The 24151-nt window shown below is 35.1% G+C and overlaps 1 protein-coding gene across 1 annotated transcript in view; it reads right to left on the reverse strand.

The window, feature by feature from the left end:
* The window catches only part of BCHE (butyrylcholinesterase), an 85623-nt gene that overhangs the window by 7204 nt on the left and 54268 nt on the right, over positions 1-24151 (reverse strand). The window contains exon 4 of the mRNA XM_080821972.1: positions 17323-17439. Within this exon, the coding sequence (XP_080678098.1) occupies positions 17323-17439 (117 nt within the window). The remainder of the gene's footprint in view (positions 1-17322; positions 17440-24151) is intronic.

Below are 24151 nucleotides of genomic sequence, written 5' to 3' on the forward strand. Positions count from 1 at the left end.
AATTAAAGCCATGTATTTGCTATTAAATTTCAAGTTTAACCTTTGAGTTTCCAATCATACCTTTGACCTTCAAACTTGAAGATGTATCTAGACAGAGTGACTATTTATATGTATGTGGGTGAGTATGAAAATAGTGTTTGTGAGCCATTTTTCAGCATGAGTGCATATGAAAATTTGTCTTTAGTGAGAATTTATGCACTGGGCTGGTTTCCAGGAATCTTAATATGAGTTGGAGATAGACTCACCCTTGAGGAACTCATGGTGGAGTTGATGAGAATGTCAGTGTGACACCTTTCACTAAAAAGTATGAATAAAGTGAAGTAATATTGCTGGGGGAGAGGCAGTTGGGCCTGAATGGGTCAAGGAAAGTAATAGAAAGATACTGATGTACACTTAGGGCTTATAGGGTATGTAGCACTTCATTAGGAAAGTTTGCAGATATAGGTAGTTCGAACAAAGGGAAATGGAGGAGAAGATTTGTTTTGGAAAATGGATTTCTGTATGTTGGAAATAACTAAAGATGTAGTTGGACAGAGAGTCTTAGATCAGGCATGATCTAGTGGTTTATCCTAAGGAATAAGGGGTTTACTTAAACACAGGCCATGCAAATGATAAGCATGTCCAGAATAGAACACTTGAATTACACATTCTGCTAATAAACTTGTTCCATTTCCTGAGCTGCCCATCTCACTGCACCACGGTACATTGAGTGAATCTAGCCAAAATCTTAGAGTCATTCTGAAGTCTTTCTATTCCTTTACACCCCATGTATCAAAACATTACAAAGTTTTGATTTCACTTTCAAAGCATGTTCCATCTTCTTATCTGAACCTTCACCCTTATTTTTCACTTTCAAGCCACAGTCATTTCCTGTCGGGACTATTATAATAGCCTCCATATTGGTCTTCCTGCTTCTGTCTGCTCTACCTTTCCTGGAAATCCATTTGTCACACAACAGAATGATCTTTTAAAATCTAAATCAGATCCCATCATTCTTCTTATTACTCCCCTAATAGCTCCCCATGATAGAATTTAGAATAAAATGCAAAGTCCTAATGCTCTTAGGAAACCCTACGTGGTTCAATTTGATCTCCTGTGACTTGTGCTCTCTTTTTAAAACTCACTATCTTTTATCAAACACAATAAGCTTATTTTTGCCTTGGGGTTTTAGCACTAGCCTAGAATGTTCTTTCTCAGGTATTTCTCAGCTATTTTCATTTCAGATTTAGGTATCACCAACTCAGGGGACCATTTTGACCATGCAACCTAAGTCATCCTCCAGATGTTCCTCATCAGTGCTCTTCTATGTAAAACCTTCTGAGTGTTTGGAAATGAGAATAAAGAAACTGCAACAAGATGTAAAACAATGTACTTCTTTCTTTTTTTTTTTTTTTTTTAATCTCTTTTTTTTTTTTTTTTTAAAGATTTTATTTATTTATTTGACAGATAGAGATCACAAGTAGGCAGAGAGGCAGGCAGAGAGAGAGGAGGAAGCAGGCTCCCTGCTGAATAGAGAGCCCAATGCGGGGCTCGATCCCAGGACCCTGGGATCATGACCTGAGCTGAAGGCAGAGGCTTTAACCCACTGAGCCACCCAGGCGCCCCAATGTACTTCTTTCTTTATCAAGAAAGTTGTGTAACAAAAAAATGTCAATTAGATTTTTTTGACTAATTCCACATTCAGTCATAAAAGTTATCCCTCCTTTATATTTTGTGTGTAAAAGTATTACTTGCTTTGGTTCAGCAACTACAGCCAGTATGGTAGAAATTCTAAGAAGAAGTAGCTTTATCTTGATCAGAAAACAGACCCCATAGGGGTGCCTGGGTGGCTCAGTGGGTTAAGGCCTCTGCTTTCGGCTCAGGTCATGATCCCAGGGTCCTGGGATCGAGCCCCGCATCGGGCTCTCTGCTCAGCAGGAAGCCTGCTTTCTCCTCTCCCTGCCTGCCTCTCCGCCTACTTGTGATCTCTGTCTGTCAAATAAATAAAATCTTTAAAAAAAAAAAAAAAAAAAAAAAAAAAAGAAAACAGACCCCATGGGGGTGTGCCTGGGTGGCTCCGTTGGTTAAGGAATGGACCCTTAATTTAATCGCAGGTCATGATTTCAGTGTTGTAAGATCAGATTCTGTGCTGGATGTGAAGCCTGCTTAAGATTCTCTCCCTCTGCTCTCTCTCTTTCTTAAAAAAAAGAAAAAAAAATGATGGGCTGGAAAAGAACCTGTCTGGGCATGTATTCTGACTTTTTTCCTTTGATACCCTTTTATTTCTTATGAGCAGAAAACAGGAGGAAGGGAGTGTATATGCATAACGCAAATATCAAAGAAGTTCTGTCTGGGTGAGCTTATGATACCAAAATGTTGGTGCTACTTTTTCTTTACCTTGTGAGAGAAACGGGAAACTGCTTGGGGCAGACAGGTCTTCCCAACCATTTTATCTATTCTAACAGCATAGGATGTAGATACATTCTGATATTGATTGAAGGAAACTGTAAGTGCCCATTTAAACATTCCATTATGGAAATTAAAAACTATAAATTGTATTTTTATTTAAGAAGTTTATTGGCTTTTTTTTTTTTTTTTTTCCTGTAAAAGAATCAATACCTTGGTTGAGATTCTTGTGTTCTGTGCCACAAATCATGGAAGAGCCATTCTGGCATGGAAATGTTAAAGGTAGTTGTTACTGGGTATTCGTAGATATTGAGGAACTTTAGTAAATCTCTTGCCAAATGTGGATTTTTTTTTTAAAGACCCTATTTATTTATTTGACAGAGAGAGACACAGCGAGAGATGGAACACAAGCAGGGGGAGTAGGAGAGGGAGAAGCAGGCTTCCTGCCGAGCAGGGAGCCCAACGTGGGCTTCAGTCCCAGGACCCTGGGGTCATGACCTCAGCCGAACGCAGACACTTAACGACTGAGCCACCCAGGTGCCCCCAAATGTAGAATTTTGAATAACACTACTTTCAAGGGTCCTCCAGGATTAGTCTGCAGCAAAACAACGCTCTAAGTAGTTGACGGTATTAACAGGTCGGATGGGATTATTTAACACCTTCTGTTATATTGTTGAATAATGCCTGCCAAAAGCAACAGTATGGGTATTTAATTGTGGTTGCATTTTCTTCCTTGACAATAATTAAATGGCAGATTAGGCTATCTTTTTAAAAGTACATGTTATTATTTGCTTTGAGTAGATAATATATGCACATGCTGCAAGGTATAAAAGACATTCAAAGATAGAACATACAAACTAATTCTCAGTCCCACATTTTTATCACAGCCAGCTAGTTCCTTACTCAGAGGCATTAACTGTAACATTGCCTAGATGTGTTCCCAGAGATAACCCAATGTACATACAGGTAGACATCCCATGCATATTGGCCTTAAACAGAAATCATAATTCATCTATAATATTGTGCACCTTGATTTCTTTCAATTAAAAATATCTTCGAGGGGCACGGTGTGGCTCAGTCATTTGGGTGTCTGCCTTTGGTTTGAGTAGTGATTCAGGGATCCTGGGATTGAGCCTTGGGCTCCCAGCTCAGCAGGGCGTCTGCTTCTCTCTCTCCCTCTGCTCCTCACCCCTACTTGTGCTCTCTCTCTCAAATAAACAAATAAAATCCTAAAAAAAAAAAAAAAAAAAAATGGAGATTTTTTTCATATTCACAAATAAAAAGTTACATCTCTGACTGCTTCATGGTATTCCACCTTATGGATAAACCAAATTAGCTTCCATACTTTCTTGTTATTGGATATTTAAGTTGTGTTCTTATCCATCTAATAAGAAATAATTTTTTTAAAGTCTTGTAGAATTCCTAGCATATGTGTACTACTCTTCTTCTTCTCCTGAGAAATAGTGTCCTTTCTCAATTTACACACAAAGGTTGTATTTAACAAACTTCTTCTTGAATTACATTAATTTTCTTTTTTCTTCTACTTCAGCTCTCAAGCTTAGCACGATGATTGTGTTAGATCTCCTTTATAAATTTTTCCTACCAACCTTTGTCTGTTTTTTAAAACTCTTATTTACTTTTATTTCACTTACTTTTCATTCCTATCATGTTTTCTTTGTGTTTTCAGCTGGGATAATTCTTTTCTGTGTTGCTTCTAATATGGGCTTTATACCTGAGATTTTATTTTTTCCTCTTCTTTCCTGTGCTTTGCTAGCTTATATGCTATCTTTCTCTATTATCTACACATCTGTCCTGGATTCTTATATTGCTGCTTTGAACTATAGATCATGTCATTTTTTGCTTCATTATTAAGATTTTTTTAACTTAACAGCAATATATTTTATCACAATTTTTGTCAGCTCCATGAAATCTTTTTATTCCCTAGTGCGTTTTAATTTTGTTGTTGTTGTTCATTTTCCCACGTTCTTCCCTCTTATTATAACATTTTTCTGTAAATGTTGTGCTGGTTTCTTCAGTGAGTTCAGTTCTGGGACTAACAATTTACAGAAATTTTATCTGAGGCAGGAGTTCTTCTTAGGACATTATATAGGAGCAATATTTCCTTAATCATTGAAATAAATTACTATATTCCAAATGAATTTTTATATTTAATGATGACATTTAAAATCTCTTGGCTTAATGGGCCTCCCATGTTCATCTTGGCTTTTATCAACAAATATTTTCATAAAATATTGAAAAGCAGCAGCATTGGATGAATTTAAGATGTTTGGCCAACAAGAGTTGATTTATTCTAACTCTAGGTTAGCAGCACCAAGCTTCTTGACTCTTAATTGAAAAAGACACCTCAGTGAAAAATACTGGGGAATCTTTAAATGCTACTGAACACATAAGTATATTATGTATTGTATTCTGAGAACTATGGAGCCTATCACAAAGAAATAAAATCATTAGTAGAAGTGCTGCTCAAACTGAAAATTGCAGTGTTGTGATTCAGTAAAAATAATTTTATATTCTTATCTGATGGTGTTGATATTCCTTTTTTAGTAGAACAATTAATAAATATTTTGATCACCAGCTGATAATCACTATATGCACATTACTTAACTTTTCTCGAGCTATATGTCTCCTTGAGATTGTGATGAAAGGTTTGGACACACTCATCTCCCTGTAGTTTTTGAGGATGTATCTTTTCTCTTCTCTTTCCAGCATAGGAAATTCTGCACTGGTGTCACACAGAATTCCAACATAAACCTTTACACTTTCAGGATTTTAAAAATCTTTACCACTCTAGGTCAGCACCATTTGGACTCTATCATTTAAACTAATCATGTTTCAAATACTCAAAACTGAACCAGGCAAAGAAATTAACAGACCTCTGAAGGAAAATCTTGGCAGATCCCGAGCCATGGAAGGCTAAAATAATGCAAACAAAACAAACAAGTAAAATGGAAAATAAATTGGAATGGGACATTACTAAAGCAATTTTCTGTCTATCACACCTATTTTGGAGAATAAACTCTCTGGAATCCAGATAAATATCCCTTTTGCAGTAGGGCTCTCCACTAGAATTCCTTGGGCCCTATCAGATGTCAGATTTCCAGACTGGTAAGTTAAAGTTATATTAAATATAATATGACTCTTCTTCCTTTGTCTGTGTCTGAAGGGTTAAACCAGGAATACCTACCTATTTCTGCCAAAATTTATCTCAGCATTTATATCACCTAATACTGTGTTGGCATAAACTTATGGAAAAATAATTCATCTAAAGATGTCTACATCCAAAAATAACCTGCTTTTGAAATTCTGTTAGTAAAGAAATAAGAAATTTTAGAATATTTATGAATAAAAAAGAATCTGTTTTTAAAAGACTAAAGGGATTTTTTTTTGCATTTATTAAATTATAACAATAAATCATGAAGAAATAAAAACTATATGGGATACAAAACAAAAGTTATAAAATTTAATAAAAATAATGGTGGTAATAAAAATAATGGATTAGCTACAGAACACAAATCTAGGAGAAGGAACAAACACTGGATGAAAATGTCCTGAATCAGAGTTTATTTCTGAGGAGAGGAATCAAGAAAAATGAACGTGAGTCTACGGTGGGGCAGATCAGATAATCAGATTCATGTATAACACACTATGGAGGAGAGGCCAGAGTGCACAGAGTACAAATCACAAAGACTTGTGTCTGGTACCCGATAAAGATAGATTTCAACTAGCAGATTGAAATACCTTTTGAAAACCTAGGGGAAATTACGTTAGATAAATAGTATTTAGATATACCATGGTGAAATTTTATGTGTATGTATTTGTTTCCTATGGCTGCTGTATCCCGTTAACACTGATCTGATGGCTTAAATGATGGAAATGTATTCTCTTATAGTTCAAGAAATAGAAAATTTGAGATCAGTTTGACTTTGTTGAAACCAAGGTGACAGCAGGGCCACCTTTTCCTCCGTAAGCTCCAGGGAAGAACTCATTCTTTGTCCCTTCTAGCTTCTGGTGAGTGTTGGCATTTTTTTGGTTTGTGGCTGAATCACTCCAGTCTCTGCCTCTGTGGCCACACTGCCTTCTCCTCTTTTTCTTTCTTTCTTTCTTTCTCTCTCTCTTTTTTTAAGATTTTATTTATTTATTAGAGAGAGAGAGAGAGAGAGGGAGAGAAAGAGCGTGCAGGGGGAGAGTGAGAGGGAAAAGCAGACTCCCTACTGAGTAGAGAGCCTGAGATCATGACCTGAGCTGAAGGCAGAGGCTTAACTGACTGAACCACCCAGGTGCCCCCCTTCTCCTTTTTTGTGTCAACTTTCCCTCTACCTCTCTCTTACAAGGATACATGTGATTGCATTTAGTGCCCTCCTGGATTGCCCATTCTCTCTCCCCCTCCAGATCTTCAACTTAATTATTTTTACAAAATTCCTTCATGCAATATAAGGCAACATTTATAAATTCCAGGGGTTAAGAAGGGGATGTATTTTGGGGGGATATTACTCAGCCTGTGATTTATATGTATGTATGCATGTATGCATGTATATATAAATCTTGCAAGCATCCAAGCACAAGATACAGATTACATGCATGGAAACAAAATTTTAATTGTCCTTAGACTATTATTCTGTAAAGAATGCTATGGAGTTGAGAAAAAAAATTATTTGAATGGTCCTGTTACAAATTCAACCAAATATTCATTTATTTGCAAAGGCAGCCAAAAGATTTTCTCAGTTATAGAAAGTCTCGGTTTAGTTTTCTTGAAGAACATTTTTGTTGAATTACAGATGGATGGGAGATGACTCAAGGTTAGAAAGTTAAAAAGAGGGAAGTTTTTTATAAAAGTCTGGCAGTAAGCACTATAGCTTAACAGAGACATAAACATCAAATTATAGTCTCCATGCTGGAGTGCTGCTCGCTCGGGCCAGATTTACACTGCGTCTCTGGGTAGCCTCCTTCAGCCCTGTGACTTTGCATACCATCTGCATGGTGGAGACCACCTGATTTATATTTCTAATCTAGGCACATCCCCTCAAGTCTCCTCTCACTTAACAATGTTTTCTCTCTTTCTTAGATACCTGATAGGCAGCTGAAAGTTAACGCAACCTGAACCAAACTCTTCTTTCTCTGTTTATATCTGCTGAGCCTATAGCTTTCCTTGTCTCAGAATATGAAATCCATTTAACCAATTATTTAGCCAGAAAATCTTGTATTTGTTGCTTATTCCTCCCTGTCTTCCTGCAAATCCTTTTGGCAATTGCCTAGAGCTCTAAGAACCGCGACACCTCTCATTCCTCTACAGTTCGACAAAGCCGGAGCTATTCTCCTCTCGTGCCTTGAAGTAGATCAACAGTCTGGTCTGCACCCACTCTTGCCTTCTCATAGTCTAGCCTCCAAGGAACCAGAGTGATCTTCTAAATGAAAGTATGATCATGACTATGTTATTCATCTGCTCAGAGCTCTGCAATGGCTTCCAATCTGCCCCTCTCATTACCTGACTTATCTCCTACAGCCCTCTCATTTCCTCCAGCAGCTTAGGCTTCCTGGCTGCTGTCTCAACACAGAATTTAGGAGGAAGTCCACCCAGAGCCTTGTCATTATGCCCTCTGAATTGTTCTTCCCCCAATACTTGCGTGGCTGTGTGTTTCACCTCCTTCAGGGTTGCCTCACACATCCCCTGTTGTCCTGGCCCCACCATCAATCTCTATTTCCTTACCCAGCTGTATTTTATTCCTGGTTCTGACATTATGCAGTTGCTATTTATTTTTTCACCATGTATTTCACACCACTTAATGTGGGCTTCATGAAAGCAGAGGGCTTTTCTGTTTTGATCATTGCTTTATCCCCCAGGCCTGAAAGTATACCTGACAGGTAATAATAATAGCTGTTAATAGTTTTGAATAAACACATTCAATGAATAAAAAGTGAGTAAAAATTTATCCCGGTATATCCTGAGACACCTTTAAAAAATATGTGTGTCATGTAATCATATATATGTTTTTTATATATGTAATATATAAATATTCATGAATATGTGCATATGAAGTTATACCAAAAGAAAAAAAGATTATCTTTGGTCAGTATGATTATAGCTTTTCTTTTTTACTCTTTCATATGTTCTAAGATTTTTTTTCAATAACATATATTTTTAAAATCAGGACTTACATGATTAACATTTTTTTACAGATGAATAAGATAGAAAAAGAGAGGATAATTAATTGAGGTATGGATATGCAATCATTAAACTGTTTTGAAGATGAAAATACCTGCCTTTTTATATGGCAAAGAGTCCTCCTCTGAAGCTACCTTTAAAATTTGTTTAGTAGGAGTACCTTAAAGGGGAAAATGTCCCAAAACATTCCTCCATGAAATTTCTTTACTTGAATCCAAGCCAGACTCACTTAAATTGGCAATGATGATGGTAATGTGATAAATCAAATACTTTGCATGTGGACATTAATATGTAATAATTAAAACTTTGTTCTTTCAAGAGATAGTGTAAAAGGGTTAAAAGATGATTAAAAGACATCAGAGAAAAAGAATATTTTTCAAGTAATGAAAAATGTATATAGAATAGTGGAATTTCATATAGCCGTGCCAACCAATGATCGAGAAGCTTTGGTGTTCTGGAATTTGATGCATTCCTTGGTAACCTTCAATCTACTCTAACGTAAATAAATTTTTGCCTCTGCAACTGACTGCAATACCAGGTAAACATAGAGAAGACATGGTAGCCATTCTCTGCCTTTGAAAGCTTCAGAAATCTTGAAGAAGGAGTGGTGTCCTATTTGAATTCTAACTTAATATTTTGCACATGACTTCAAAGGGACAACTCCAAGGGAGATTATTAAAATTTTATCTTTCATGGTTATGTGAAAATGTTAATTCACTTAACCAAAGAGAATATTATACACACATTTGGTTTAAAATTGAAATGCCACAGCAGATGTTAGCATTTGAGTTTTTCACTCACTTATTACCTTGTACAAAGATAGTAACTTCAAAATTAGCATATTACAATGTTGTAAAACAAAGATAACACATTTCAGCTAAAGAAAACCAAGGAAATATCTTTAAGAACAGTGGGAGAAGAAGACTCCTTTTGGACTAAAAATGTTGTTTTGTGCCTGGGACTATAGACTGAAGTCTCATTTCTGTTGATGGTGAAAAACAAAAGCTAAACCAAATTTTGTTCCTCTCAAAACTCGTATCTTTCTGGCAACACTTAAAAAAAAATAATATGAGCTTACAATACAAAATTACATGTAGTGCCTTTAAAGGAGTCCTTGCAAGGGAAGATTCCTGAAGTTTATGTTATATTAGCTTCATGATATGTCTTTCTCTATGAAAATGTTGTTATCTGTTCCCAAAAGCCTATGAGTGTAATGGAAATTGACATTACAGATATGAATGTAATCCTTTATATCACTAGTGACTTCTAGACCACAGCACAAAGATTCTTAGTTATTCTTTTACTTTCATGAAGGAAAAGAAAAGAGGAAAGGAGAGAAGAAAAAAAAGGAAAAGAAGAGAAATCCTATATGCAAAATAGGAGAATCCATTTGTTTATGGCCATCCTAAGAGAAAAACAGTATGACCATGAAAACTTAAATTTGACGTAAAAGGAAAGAAAAATAACAGAAAATTAAGAAATATGCCAAAAACTTGACATTAACACAGGAATGCAAATTATTATCTGCCTAAGGTCTAGAGGAGAAAATCACCAAAAAGTAGGTGTTCAACACCTCATGAAATCGAGTTTTGCTACCCTCTTCATTAGGTTGTCAGGGGTATCAGTCTTTCTGAAAGATATCAGCTATAAGAAAATATTTGTGTTTTCCTGATGTGGTCATAGAAAATTGGTAGAAATGTGAGTGTGACCCAGGTACTTAAAAAAAAAAAAAAGTGTTGGATTTTGGTTTAGACTATTAAAGAGAAAAATGTACTGGACAAAATATAACAGGCAAGCAAGACCTTATTCAAGACTACTGCAATAGTGGAGAGAGATTGAACTCTGCTGAAACAAAAGGAAAAGGATTGTTAAGTGCTGAGGTGAGCTGGCAGAAAATTACAGGGGGACATTTGAGGAGGGTGGACCCATGGGAAGCATTGAACACACTGAATTATTCTTGAGTTTGCAAATGTTTTTATCTGTGGTTGGGGCATCTGTATTTGGCACTTGGCTCTCACTGAAGTTGGAGAGACTGGGAAATGGAGGCACTATGTCTTTTACTGCTGAATTTTAAAGTACTAATTTCCCGGTCCTTCAAAAAGGCATTTTCTAAGAAGCAAAACTGGCAAGAGGCAGGGCAATTTGCATATATTTCAAAAGGGCAGAGAATGAATTTACAACTGCAAGATTTTTCATGTAAATGCTCTAAGAAACAGGAGGTCAGAAGCCTGCAGTCAGGAAGAAATCTGTCTAGAGTTTAGTCAAGGCGAGGGGAACATTAAGTACATCTTGCTCTAAACAGTGACTTTGAATTTATATTTCAAATTAGATGAGATATAGGAGTCACATTCCTCTAGTCACCACTACCCACATTTGCTAAAATTGGGAGTGGTGATTTTAGATGGGGATGATATACCAATGATGATAGATAGATGATAGAGATCATTTTCTTGGCATATTTATTTTCAAGGATTTTAGAATGCTTAACATTATTAAATACATTTTCATAGTTTATTCTCCAGAGATATTGTTAATAAGTTTTTTTTTTTTCTTCTTCTTCTCCCTAACCCATTAAAGGAAATCAAAACAATTAGAATGGGAGGTCTCACTTCAGAAAAACAAGGTAATACAGTAATTGCCTCCAGCAAAAAGCTTCTGCTGATTCTTCTGAGATGAAAAACAACTCTTAGTACTCACCTGCTTAGTTTAATAATCATTAAGTAATTAATCCTGACGACATTTCTTTATGAGTCTGGCAAGAACAAAAACTTACTTGCATTTTTGAGAGTTCAGAAGACCATCAAAACACTTCTTACATGAAAAGTACACTAGAAAATGAGAATCAAAGTTTGGATTCCTTATCTTGAATCTAAATTACTGGTCATTAGTTATTATTAAATGAGCCAATTTGGGTTACCTCAGTGCAAACAATTATCTTCTATAGTAACCACTATTATGCGCACCACTATAAAATATTATATATACTTCATTTACTCATGTTATTTTTCAAACATAGCTCTCCCCACATCCTACATTTTTTTGTTAAAAATGATGTCTGGTACAGAGGAAGAAAACATGCATCCCAAATGTTTTCCATAAATCCAGTAATCTCTGTTACAGTTCCTTGTTTAGAGAAAAACTATTTGTTTCTCAGATATCAGTAATAGGTACATTCCTTTGTCACATAAAATTATAAGTTTTACAGTTGTCTGTTTCTCAGTACTAAAAGAATATGAATATCTTCCCTGTTGTTTAAATTAACCATCTGGAATGGGCCATTGGTTCCCAGCTATTGTTGTATATTGCGACTGGTCAGGAATCATTATCAGGGACAGCTGGCTGGTATATTCCATTGGAAGTCCAACTCCTGGTTTTAGCTCAGGTCTTGATCTCAGGGTCAAGAGATTGAGCCTCGCATGGGGCTCTATACTCAGTCTGCTTGGGTTTCTCTCTCCCTCTCCCTCTACCCCTGCCATGTGTGCTCTCTCCCCCTCCCAAAATAAATGAGTAAATCTTGAAAGAAGGAAGGAAAGAAAGAAAGAAAGAGAGAGAGAGGGAAAGGGAAAAAATCTGTGGAAAAAAGAAAAGAGAAGAAAAGAAGAGAAAAGAAAAGAAAAGAAAAAGAAATATTGGTGCCTAGCTCCCACCCTCACATTGTGATTTAATTGGTATTGGGTGGGACATGGATATCATGGATATTGGGATGTTTTTTTTAATAACTTCTGAGGTGAATCTAACACATAATGGAATTTGGGAATTATTGACCTAGGACCTATGATTGTTCTTTTTCTCTAGAGAAAGCATTGTCTTTAAATCTGTCAAGACAAACAGTGCTACCATAGAAAAATAAATCAGTGTATTTCAACCCAATAAAATCAGGATCACCTGAGAAACTAAAAAATATTGATGTCTAGACTCTACTCTCACATTCTAGTCCACCTGGTCTGGTGTGTGCAGGCCATAGTTATTGCCAGGGATTCTAATGTGTAGCTGAGGATGAAGGTTGAAAATCACTGAATTAAGTACCCTATATATCAGTATAAAATTATTTAATAAATTCTGTCTATCTATCTCTCTATCCATCTATCTGCAATTTCTTTTCTCATCATCTCTTCTGCCTTGAAACTCTCAAGTATGCAGACAGATCATTTGGATAAATTCAGTTCTAAGTGGAAGCTTTCTCCTTCTCCTGCTGCTCCTTCTCGTCATCCATTTTTCTTTTTTCATGCTTCCTTATGGCTCCCTCGAGATTCTTACTTCAGTTTTGCTCCTATGTAATGGAACTCAACTGTGCTGTTATCTTCTCATTTATCCACTCAGTCAACAAGCACCAGATAGAGTATGGCAGCATTGTGCATACAGTTCCTAGCTGGGAATCCACACACAGATGAATCTCATAATTATCAAGACATTGGCAGTTAATTGCCTTGGAAATTCAGATTTTTTTCACCTTTTAGGATAATCATAAAGGATTAAACTAAGCTATGAAAATGAACTATGCCTAGAGAAAAACCAGACTTTTTTACTGAGATGAATGAATTTTGTGTTATGTGTGTATGGCTACCTGTGTTATAATTCACCTCTAAAGTCACTGTGCCACTTCTTAATGCCTTATTGCCTCATCAACTGGTAACTCTAATAGTGAGATTTTAGACCGAGGATAACACAGAACAAGGTAAGCTGAACTCATGGAAACTAGGGCCTAAGGAAGGAATTTGCATCTTTCTTTCCCTTTCTTTCTCTCTCTCTCTTCTTTCCTTCCTTCCTTCCTCCCTCCCTCCCTTCCTTCCTACCTTAATTTTCTTTTCTTTTTATCAGGAAAATTGAAATTTTAGATGTTCGTCACATTTGGATAAAGTATTAGACTTCTAGCTTGACTATATAAAGGTTTTACCTTTTCTGTCCGCTATAACCTATAATGCCTTTCCTGCATTTTGACTGACAACATACCTCACTCAGTAGTTGGTCTGTTATGTGTCTTTTCAATCAATTTATAAGTAAAACATTTTCTAGTTACAGAAGCTTTTGTCAATGACATGTCAAAGTGACTTGTGTTTTATCAAAATTGACCTTAATACAATCTATATTATATATTATATGATTTAGTAATTTTTAATAATTATATATTAATACCTAATAATATATATTTATAAAATATAGTTTATATTTCACATTAGTGTTTCATGCATGATTAGATGACCATCATATGACCATCATGCACTTTCCTGTTCTAATACTGATCTTCCATGACTTGCCATGAGTGGGGTTACACCCCAGTAAACCCATTGTAAGTTGAAAATATTATAGGTCAAAAATGCATTAACACACTTAATTTACTGAACTTCGTAGTCAAGCCTAGCCTATCTGAAATGTGCTCAGAACACTTACATTAGCTTACAGTTGGGTATAATTGTCGAACAGAAAGTCCACTTTATAATAAAGTATTGAATGTCTCATGTAATTTATTGAATATTGTACTGAAAGTGAAAGAATGGCTGTAAGGGTACACAATGGCTGTAAATGGGTAGGTTGTTTATCCTCATGATTGCAGGGCTGACTGGGAGCTGTGGGTCGCTGTCACTGCCCAGCATCATGAGAGCATCATACTACATAGCACTAGCCTGGGAAAAGATTAAAATTTAAAACCTGAGGTATGGTTTCTACTAAATTCCTATTGCTTTCACACTATTGTAAAGTCAAAAAAATCCTAAATCAAACCATTGTAAATCAGGGATTGTCTATACTCCAAGCCCCTGTTATTCCCCTGTCTTGGGCCTATTTAATGAATTCTTCAGTGTGAACATCTGCTGGACATGAATAGAGTAGTCCTGTATGTATAAGTGTATGTATGTATGCATGCATCTGAGTGTGTATATTTTAAAATCTGGTGTTTATTTTATTCTTCAATAATCTGAAGTTTCCACCAAGGTCGAATTGATAAACCGCACTGTTGGTTTACACTGACATTAAGTACATTTAGTTAAAATATATATATGTCTTATTTTCCTTACCATCCTAATTTTAAAACAAACTGTAAAGAGAACACCTTTGTTGCAATCAGTAAGGTTACAGACACAACAGAAAATTTTACGAGCTGTTGAGTTTGTCATCCTTCTTCAGCAATGTCAGAGGCACTCCATTTATTTGAATATTCCGCTAAAAATGACACAGCTGTAATTATGTTAAGATTTATCCATGAAATTTAAGTTCTGATTGGCCAGAAATTACTTACCTTACCTTCATGCTGATAATATTTAGCAGCTAATTTATTTGAAAAATAAAACAAGTTATAATGGTATTTTTTTTGAAGGTATGTGACTTGTTACTTTAATCCTTCTGCATAGTACATGGATACCAAACTGCAAATGATAATCAATTTTCAATAAACCCTATAACGCAAAGTTTTATGGAGAGTGACACACTGAAAGAAATAATGCTTTCGCTTAAATAATTGATCAAGCTAAGTGTTGTGATACTGGTTGGACTAATTCCATTTGTTCTATTGCAAACTTAGACATAATTTTCCCTCATACTTTCAAGAGACATCCCTTAAATTTTTACCAGAATTAGGTGATGGCCTCCATGGTTTTGTGTATGTATGCTAATATCTCCCTATACTCTGCTTTCTGGGAAGGGTTTTATGCCATTTTAGGTTTTAATGCTTCTGTACTGTTAGTATTTCAAACAACCAGAAGTTCTTTCATCTATGAGCCTGCTGAAAGGCAAATCTCCAAGTGTTTCGAGATACTTATTTCCATCACTTTATGCATAAGTTTCTCCCTTGGCTTGGGGACCCTGAATTAAAATCCTGCACTGAAACTGCCTTTTAAATGGAAATCATAGTAAAAGAAACTGTATAGACTCTGTTGTACAGTATTTCCTTGAAAAAACTTAATCTATCTTCATGCAATGGTGCTGGACACAGTGGATTCATAATAATTTACTTACAGAGCAAATGCAGAGGGGTTTATGTGCTGGCTGACAGTTCTCGTTGCATTTGGATATAAGCTTCAGAGGAAGTCAAGTGTTGTCACAGTAAAATTCAAGAACAAACCAACTGGTTGTCCAAGGTGGGACAAAATGACCTATGGGATCTTTTCCAATGACCAGAACCTGTCATTTAAGGCAGGTTACAGGTGTTCTGTAAACATAATTATGTTTTCCTAATTGTTGGTCTCATCAAGAGTGTCTTTAAAGGGTCTTTAATGCTGTTGAAGAGGCATCATCCTGTTGTTTTATATTTCAGAGGGTTCTACATCAAACAGGCTCAAATGATTCAGGAAAACATAATGGATCCTGGAACAATGGCACTGAAACAAAGATGGTGGTGTAGAATGGAATGTCTCCTCATTTGCCTATCATTTGTTTTTGTTTGTTTGTTTGTTTTTGTTTTTTTTGTGTGTTTGTTTTTCTGTTCATCATAGGCTGAGGGAAGAACTCTAAAGCAAAGATTTCCATTTACAGCAGCACTGAAGTGATTTGGTTTGTATAATAAATTCTCTCTCTAATCAGCTGAAGCTGATAAAATGGCCCGAAACTTTGAGTGAGCACAACAGACCATCCTGGATCTAACTATGAACATCCTTATGACCAATGAACAATGGGACATGCTTTAACCAATGGTGTACAGACCTATATACTAAATACTTTGTCCTACCTTTAGTGCAGGATTTCAGTACTTAATTAACATAATCAACATTCACTACCCTTTTCTGAAACTTAAAATCTCTGACTTCTTCCTGTTAATGAACTACCTGTTTAATTTATTCAACAGATGTGTTTGGTTGCCATGTCTATTAGTAAATGCAGCTTTGTAATTTTTTTAAATTATAAAAATAATATCATTTATCTGAAGAAAGTATAAAATTTCTTCCTTGGAATTAAATAATTTCTCTATTAAAATCCTAATATTTCTGGGTCCAAGACAAGAATTCCCCACCCCAGATCGTATATGAGTTCTGACTTTAAACTTCTGCTCATCCGCATGTTTTATTTTTCAGTTACAGGAAGAGGTAATTTACAGATGTACACCTTTGGGAGAGACTTTGGGAGTGGGAAGGTGAGGAAGGGCCAGAGTTGAAAGAATGAAGAATAGAATAGAATTTGAGGACTCAGAGCATATGTATTTTAAAAAATAAAAACAGAAATAATTATATTCGTTTATGTTTTGTCTCTTGGGAGCAACATTTTGTTTTAGTCATTAGGTGTTTCAAAGTGAGCAAGCCTTTTTCTTTAAGGTTCTCTCTTGCCTTCAAATAAAAAAAGGGAACCAATTATTTCCTATGCTTGGTTTAATATCCCATGTTGACATTAAATTCATAAATTCTTAAGGGAAATAGTATTATAAATTAGTCTCCAATGTTTCAAGACCTAGCGCCTTTTAAAAAGATACCTTTTTATGAGTGGTAATGAAAATACACAACTAAAAGTAGAATACAGGTATTTTTAAGGAAAAAAATCTATAAAGTTACTCAGGAAAGAGAGTTTGAAGCTGTAAATCATTTTAATATGCATATAATTAATTGTCAAACTTTATATTGTAAAATTTAATTAAACGTGTTCTAGCCATTTGGGTTTTGAAATGCTAGGTACAATACTAAGTGGAAGATGTGAAGAATCGATATTATCCTTCTGGCATTTTTGTTGCAGCTGTATAATAGCTTTCTTACTAGGTATGTAAGAGAGCTACTGATATTTTTACCTTGATCTACAGGAAAATGAACATTCTATAAAGGGTAAATCTATTAATTAGAGACCTGCACAGCTTTCTTTCTTGCTAGTATAATCGTTAAATTGATTTTTCCAGTCCATCATGTAATTGTTCCAGCGATAGAATCCTGCTCTCCATTCTCGTTCTGCTTCATCAATGTTTCCTGTAAAACATGGAATAAGTTGTATTAATCTAAATTTTAATCTGTTTACATTAATTGAAAATAATTTTGATTATAGATGCCATTTTCTCCAAGTACACTGCACAACAATTTTTAATTTTTTTTTTTTTTTTTTTTATTTATTTGACAGAGAGAAATCAGAGCTAGGCAGAGAGGCAGACAGAGAGAGGGGGAAGCAGGCTCCTGCTGAGCAGAGAGCCCGATGCGGGGCTCGATCCCAGGACCCTGAGACCATGACCTGAGCCGAAGGCAGAGGCCCAAACCACTGAGCCACCCAGGCGCCCCTGCACAACAATTTTTAATATTTCATTATTTATTATCAGCTTCTTTCACTACCTAGAAAGCTTTTAATAAAATTTTATACATTATATGAAAATGCAAATTATATGTATGTATAAATTGCATATAGCATAAAAATATGAAAATGAATTGATATATCACATCTAATTATATTATATAACATATATTTACTTTCATTTCTAAGAAGATATATAGATATTATTATCTTTTCTTGAACTCCAATGCATAACAGAAATCCCATTAAATGCATCTCATCTACATATATAATTATATAGCAGACTTATTTCTGATGAAAATATTTATATATATTTATTAATGACTAAGGGGTAACTCTGTAACTGACACTGCATGTAGATTTTACTCTCACTCTGTATCATATATTTTAATTCCAAACAATGCATAGTCATTGAAAGCAGTTTATGGAAACTAGTACATGAAAACAATTTATTAATTGCTTTGTAAATTAGAAAGATGACTAAGACAATCTCTGCTTTCCAGTAGTTTGCAAAGTGTATGCATGTGTCAGAGTAGGGGAGTGTTTATGTCAGAAATATGTGAAGCAGTTAACCAAAAATGGTCTATGTACTAAATCTATTAGTATTTTACACATTTGTAGTTCTCTTACTTCTTAAACTTTTAGGATGCTGTGCTCTAGTCACTGAATTAAAAAACAAGATCTTACGTGATTTCAGCTATTCTGAAAATGAAGACTTGACAATTTTTAAATATATTCTTTACAGTTGGGCATTTTTAAAATTAATTACAACTCTGTAAGATATTAATTTGGAGAAGGCAGTTCATGTGATCTCACTACATTATACATGAAAATGTGTCTTTATACTAGTAACAATGGAGCACATTAGTGGTTTATTTTTGTATATATGAAAATCAAAATATTTAAAACATTTATACAGCTATTAAAATATCCCCTGTAATTTAGGATATATGTAAGTTTGAAGTGTTACTACTGCTTGGACTTTGGATAAATATTTGGGAATATATACAAAAATGTCCTATTTAAAAAATGGCTTTTAGAAGGTCAATGACTGTAATTATTTTGTAAATAATAGAACTTTTCTAAAAAACATTAGATGTGAAAGACAGTAAATATCACACCAAATGATCTACTCATATGGTATTTTTTATAATTAAATGCTTTTTTAAATGTTATGCCAAATAAGGCTCTAAAGTTCAGAAAGAACAAACTTTTTGGTATAACAAATAAGTGATAGTAATCTACCACTTACTCCATGAATTTTAATACTCAGAGAAAAGGTCTTAGATTCGATTTTCTTTTCTTGTGCATAGAATAGCAAATTCATTGACTCATATAAATGTAAATATATTTCCTTGTGTATCATAATCTAACACTATACAATTTAGTGAATTAAAATACTTTGCTTTTTAGTGTACAAATGCTTTGTAGACCTGAGTATTTTATTTAATAATACTGAACATTGGTTGAGACAATAAAACATGAAACATTTGATTATTTTCTAATACAATTCAGAACTGAATACACCATAGTGAAAAGATAATAAAAATTTTGAGTCCCATGACATAAATCAAAACCAAACTTAGTTTTTTTCCTTCCCCCTACTTCTCTTCCTCCAAACTGTAATACTACTTAAGTGACTATAGATTTATTATCTGTGAGACGTACAACTATTTGTTTTATAGTTTACAAGGTACTACACTGTGAAAGAAGGGACATTATATAGTCTATGGAGTGACATGGGTTAAATTCCAGCCTGATCACTTACTATATTAGTGACATAGAAAAAAATTTGTAACTTTTGAAACTAGGTTTCCAATGGTAAATGGGGCGGGTGATCACTATTTTGCAGTGACACTATGGCTGGTATGTACATTATGAAATTGAGCTCTATACACCTATTGGGAGCTCCGCTAATGAATTTATTGCTGTCTTGCAAAAATTTATTCTTAACTTTGCTCCTTATTGAATCCATCTACAGCTAGATCAATACCAGTAGTTCACAAACATACTGACACAACTTTTTCAGGACTTTTGTGATTCTTGATTTGTCCACATTGTTGGCTTATTTGGAAAAAAGAAAAAGTCAAGCTTTCTCCCCAACAGAAAGAATAATACTAATAAGGTTACTTTTTGTCTTGTCGATGAAAAAAGAGTGAAAGCAGTATTTCACCAGAACAGAGTCTATGTAATCAAGTAATCAAGTCTGAGACATTAAGAAAGAATAAAGGAGAGGTGAGTCAACTCAAAATTATTCATGGAGGTAAAGTTAGAAGAAAAAATTAATTGGATTTTGAATTGTGCTAATCATTATAATAAAAAATTCAAGTACTTTGAGATTTTACTGAAAATCTCTTTTGCTCCCATTACTTGCTTATTTTCCCATTTGTTACCCAATTAATAAAGTTACCGAGGAATACATAATTCTTGACGTTGCAGATCAGAAACGCATTAGTTGTCCTGTTATGATCCTGAGTGTGGGATGAGAGTGAACCACGACTGTTACTGCAGAATGAACTGCTCTAAACTCAGGCGAGGTTTGGTGAACACTTCGCATACAGGCATACCCATTCCATGGCACTTCACTGTATTGTGCTTTGCAAATACTGCATTTTTTTTCAAAGGTTTTATTTATTTATTTGACAGACAGAGATCACAAGCAGGCAGAGAGGCAGGCAAAGAGAGAGGGGGAAGCAGGTTGCCTGCTGAGCAGAAAGCCCGATGCAGGGTGGGGCTCAATCCCAGGACCCTGGGGTCATGACCTGAGCCGAAGGCAGAGGCTTAACCCACTGAGCCACCCAGGCATCCCAAATACTGCATTTTTAATAAATTGAAAGTTGGTGGCCACCCTGCATCAAGTAGGTCCTATCCACACAATTTTTACGACAGCGTTTGCTCACGTCATGTCTCTGTGTCACATTTTGGTAATTCTTGCAATATTTCAATCTTTTCATCGTTATCATATTTGAATTGCTGCAACCTCATGATAAAACTTTAAAGGATGAGGAGTTGCTTCCTTTGAATGAACAAAGAAAGTGGTTTCTTGAGCTGGAATCTACTCCTTGTGAAGATGCTGTGAAGACTGTTGATACGACAACAGAGAATTTAGAATATTATATAAATTCTGTTGATAACACGGCAGTGGGCTTTAAAAGGATTGACCCCAGTTTTGAAGAAGTTCTACTGTGGGTCAAATGCTATGAAACAGTATCACAGGGTACAGCAAAATCATTCGTGAAAGGAAGAGTCACTCGATGTGTGAACTTCATTATTGTCTTATTTGAAGAAATTGCCACAGCCACCTCAGCCTTCAGCAACCATTAGCCCTGATCAGTAGGCAGCCATGAACATCCAGGCAAGACCCTCCACCAATAAAAATACTATGACTCACTGAAAGCTCAGATGATGGTTAGCATTTTAGCAATAAGGTATCTTTAAATTAAGTGTGTTCCTTATTTTTTTAGGCATAATACTGCTACATACATAATGGACTACAGCATCATATAAATAACTCTTTTTTTTTTTTTTTTAGTGAAACATAGTAAATAAAACTTTTGTATAGATTGGGCAAGTAAAAAATTCATTGACTCACTATATTGCAATATTTGCTTTATTGTGGTGGTCTGGAACCAAGCTGCAATATCTTTGATGTATGCTTGTTTTTAAAATGAAACAAATGAAAAACCACTGGATCTAATATTTTTCTGTATTGGGAGGAGTTGAAGGTCAAAGTGGTTTTTTCCTTTAAGTTAATTTATTCTTTCACTTTTAGTGAGAAATACTGATATCTTATTGACATTGAATGGGTCATTTCTCTATTTCTTTCTCTTTCTTTTTCAAACTATTGTGAAATATTGTGCAGTTACATTTTCTAGTGAAAATTTTGAATGTGATAACATTTATTTATTTATTTATTTTTTTTTTAAGATTTTATTTAATTTGACAGACAGAGATCACAGGTAGGCAGAGAGGCAGGCAGAGAGAGAGGAAGGGAAGCAGGCTCACCGCTGAGCAGAGAGCCCGATGTGGGACTCCATCCCAGGACCCTGGGATCATGACCTGAGCCGAAGGCAGAGGCTTTAACCCACTGAGCCACCCAGGCGCCCCTGTGATAACATTTAAAACAAATATTGCACATTTTATTTCTTGCCGGTGCACACCCGAATAGCACAGGCATATGCTGAAGTGTAGTCTGAACTTTAAGTGCTAGAATTCCTGTGTTTAAACAAGTCTTAATTTTATTTGACTTTATTTTATTTGAGAACATTTATTGCTTAAATGTAAACTACTTCTCAAGTGGTACTTATAAATCTCATTGGGTTTCCATCTTGAGTGAGGTAAACATTCCCACCTTTAAGAAACCCTGTCAATAGTTTTCCTCTGAAATTTTCCTTTACACATAGAACTGCTTTTTTAAAAATGTAATATTTCCATAGGAACTTCAGCCCAGGTCATGTGAATAACCCCAATTCCCAAAATATCCAATACTGAAATGTGTGAGGTTTTATACCTTGAAATACACAAAATATGCTAAGAACATGTGTTCTTAATCTTTTTAATCACCCTACATAATTCATTTGTAAAACCTAAAAAAAAAATTACTTCAAACTGGTTCTGTTTATTTATTTATTTATTTATTTTTGGTAATAGAGATTTTATTTATTTATTTGTGAGAGACAGTGAGAGAGAGACAGAGGCAGAGGGTGAGGCAGACTCCCCACTGAGCTGGGATCCTGATGTGGGACTTGATCCCAGGACCCTAGGGTCATGACCTGAGCCTAAGTCAGGCACTTAAACCAGCTGAGCCACTCAAGTGCCCAAACTGGTTCTGTTTAAATGTAGAACATTTTTTATTATTAATGAGGATGTGTTGATGTTACAATAATTCTATCGTGCATTTACTTTACAGTTTATAAAATATACTTAACATAACCTTTTTGGGGTGAGTTATTTGAAAAAATGCTGAAGGCTAAAATTATGTTTTTAAGGTACTTTGGAACAATCCCAGAGCACGGTATTAATCCAGAGCAAGGCCTGCTATTTCCATACAGTTCAGCGTTGCTCAAGCTAGAAAGGAGTTCGGCACTGCCTAGAAGGAGTGGCAGCTAGCCAAACACTTGGGAGCTTGTTTGTTCAGCCTGCTTTATGGCGGCTGAGTATTTAGAGGTAGGGATTTTGAAGTACATCTTCAAAAATTGCTGATACTTAAATTTTAATCTATTCGCAAATAAATTGCAACAGACCACAGCAGCTCGAACCAGAACAAGCAGTTTGGCTTGTAATAAATTGGTCATTTAAAATCCTCCCCACCCCTTTTCATTGCCCCTCAGTTATGACCTTCTCATTTAAAGATATTTTAAGTAAAGATTAAGAACATGTATTCTGGGTTATGTTAAATGGTACCTCTTTTGGTCTCTTGGCAGATTAAGCAGGTTACCTCATTGTTATTCACACCCAGAGAACACAAGGACAGCACTGTAGCTTTGCCAAGGGATGCAGAAACCCATCTCTGGATATATATTATGTCACAGAACATTTGGTAATACACAGAGCACTGGTATATCAGAAACATCTCCCAAACAGATGGAGTACATAATTATAATTTTGGTGAGTAATGTCTGATAATTAAAAAGCATATTAAACAATCAAATACAGCTCTGAGATGCCCATGTTTGCCTGAAACTAACCCCCAACCTCTCTAAACAGGAAACTACAGCATCTACTCTATTGTAATATCTAACATGGCCCCCAAATTACAGAGTATTATGATGAACAGAGTGGTAAAGTCTAAGGAAACTGGGCAGCAATATGTCTGATGGCTGAAAGTCAATTACTTTTACTTGAAAAGTCAAGGCCTGAGGAGTCACATGGGTTAGAAACAGCTGGGCATTTTAAAACTGGCAAGTGAATGAGATATGTATGTCATTTTCCTCACAGAAGAGGCGCTCACTCAAGCTGATCTTCAAGTTAATTTAAATATTTTCTTACTAATGAATTTTGAAATAACACTATAATCGGAACCAATTTTCCTAGTATTTCTTTATATAAGCTTACGGAATCCCTTCCTTAAGATTAGTTAACTAAATTACTGTTTATTGTATTGTGTAATATATGTGTGTGTTCATGATAAATATCTCAAAACTCAGAATATTTAGAAATATTCAGATTGTGTTTTTAAATATTTAAATTCTGGAGGTCCCCCCCCTTAGAAATCAAGAGTTCTATTTATCAACAAATTTGTTTTTACCTCTCTTTGAGTATAAATTACATTCATTCTATATTTTTTAAATTATATTTTTAGTTCTATACATTGCTTATTTTTTTTTTATTTATTCATTTTTCCCTTAATTATTTCCACAAAGATGAGCTGAATAGCAAGTAGTGCCCTATTTTAGTTCC

The sequence above is a fragment of the Martes martes genome, assembly GCF_963455335.1.
Source record: "Martes martes genome assembly, chromosome: 1".
In the NCBI taxonomy this organism is placed as follows: Eukaryota; Metazoa; Chordata; class Mammalia; order Carnivora; family Mustelidae; genus Martes; species Martes martes.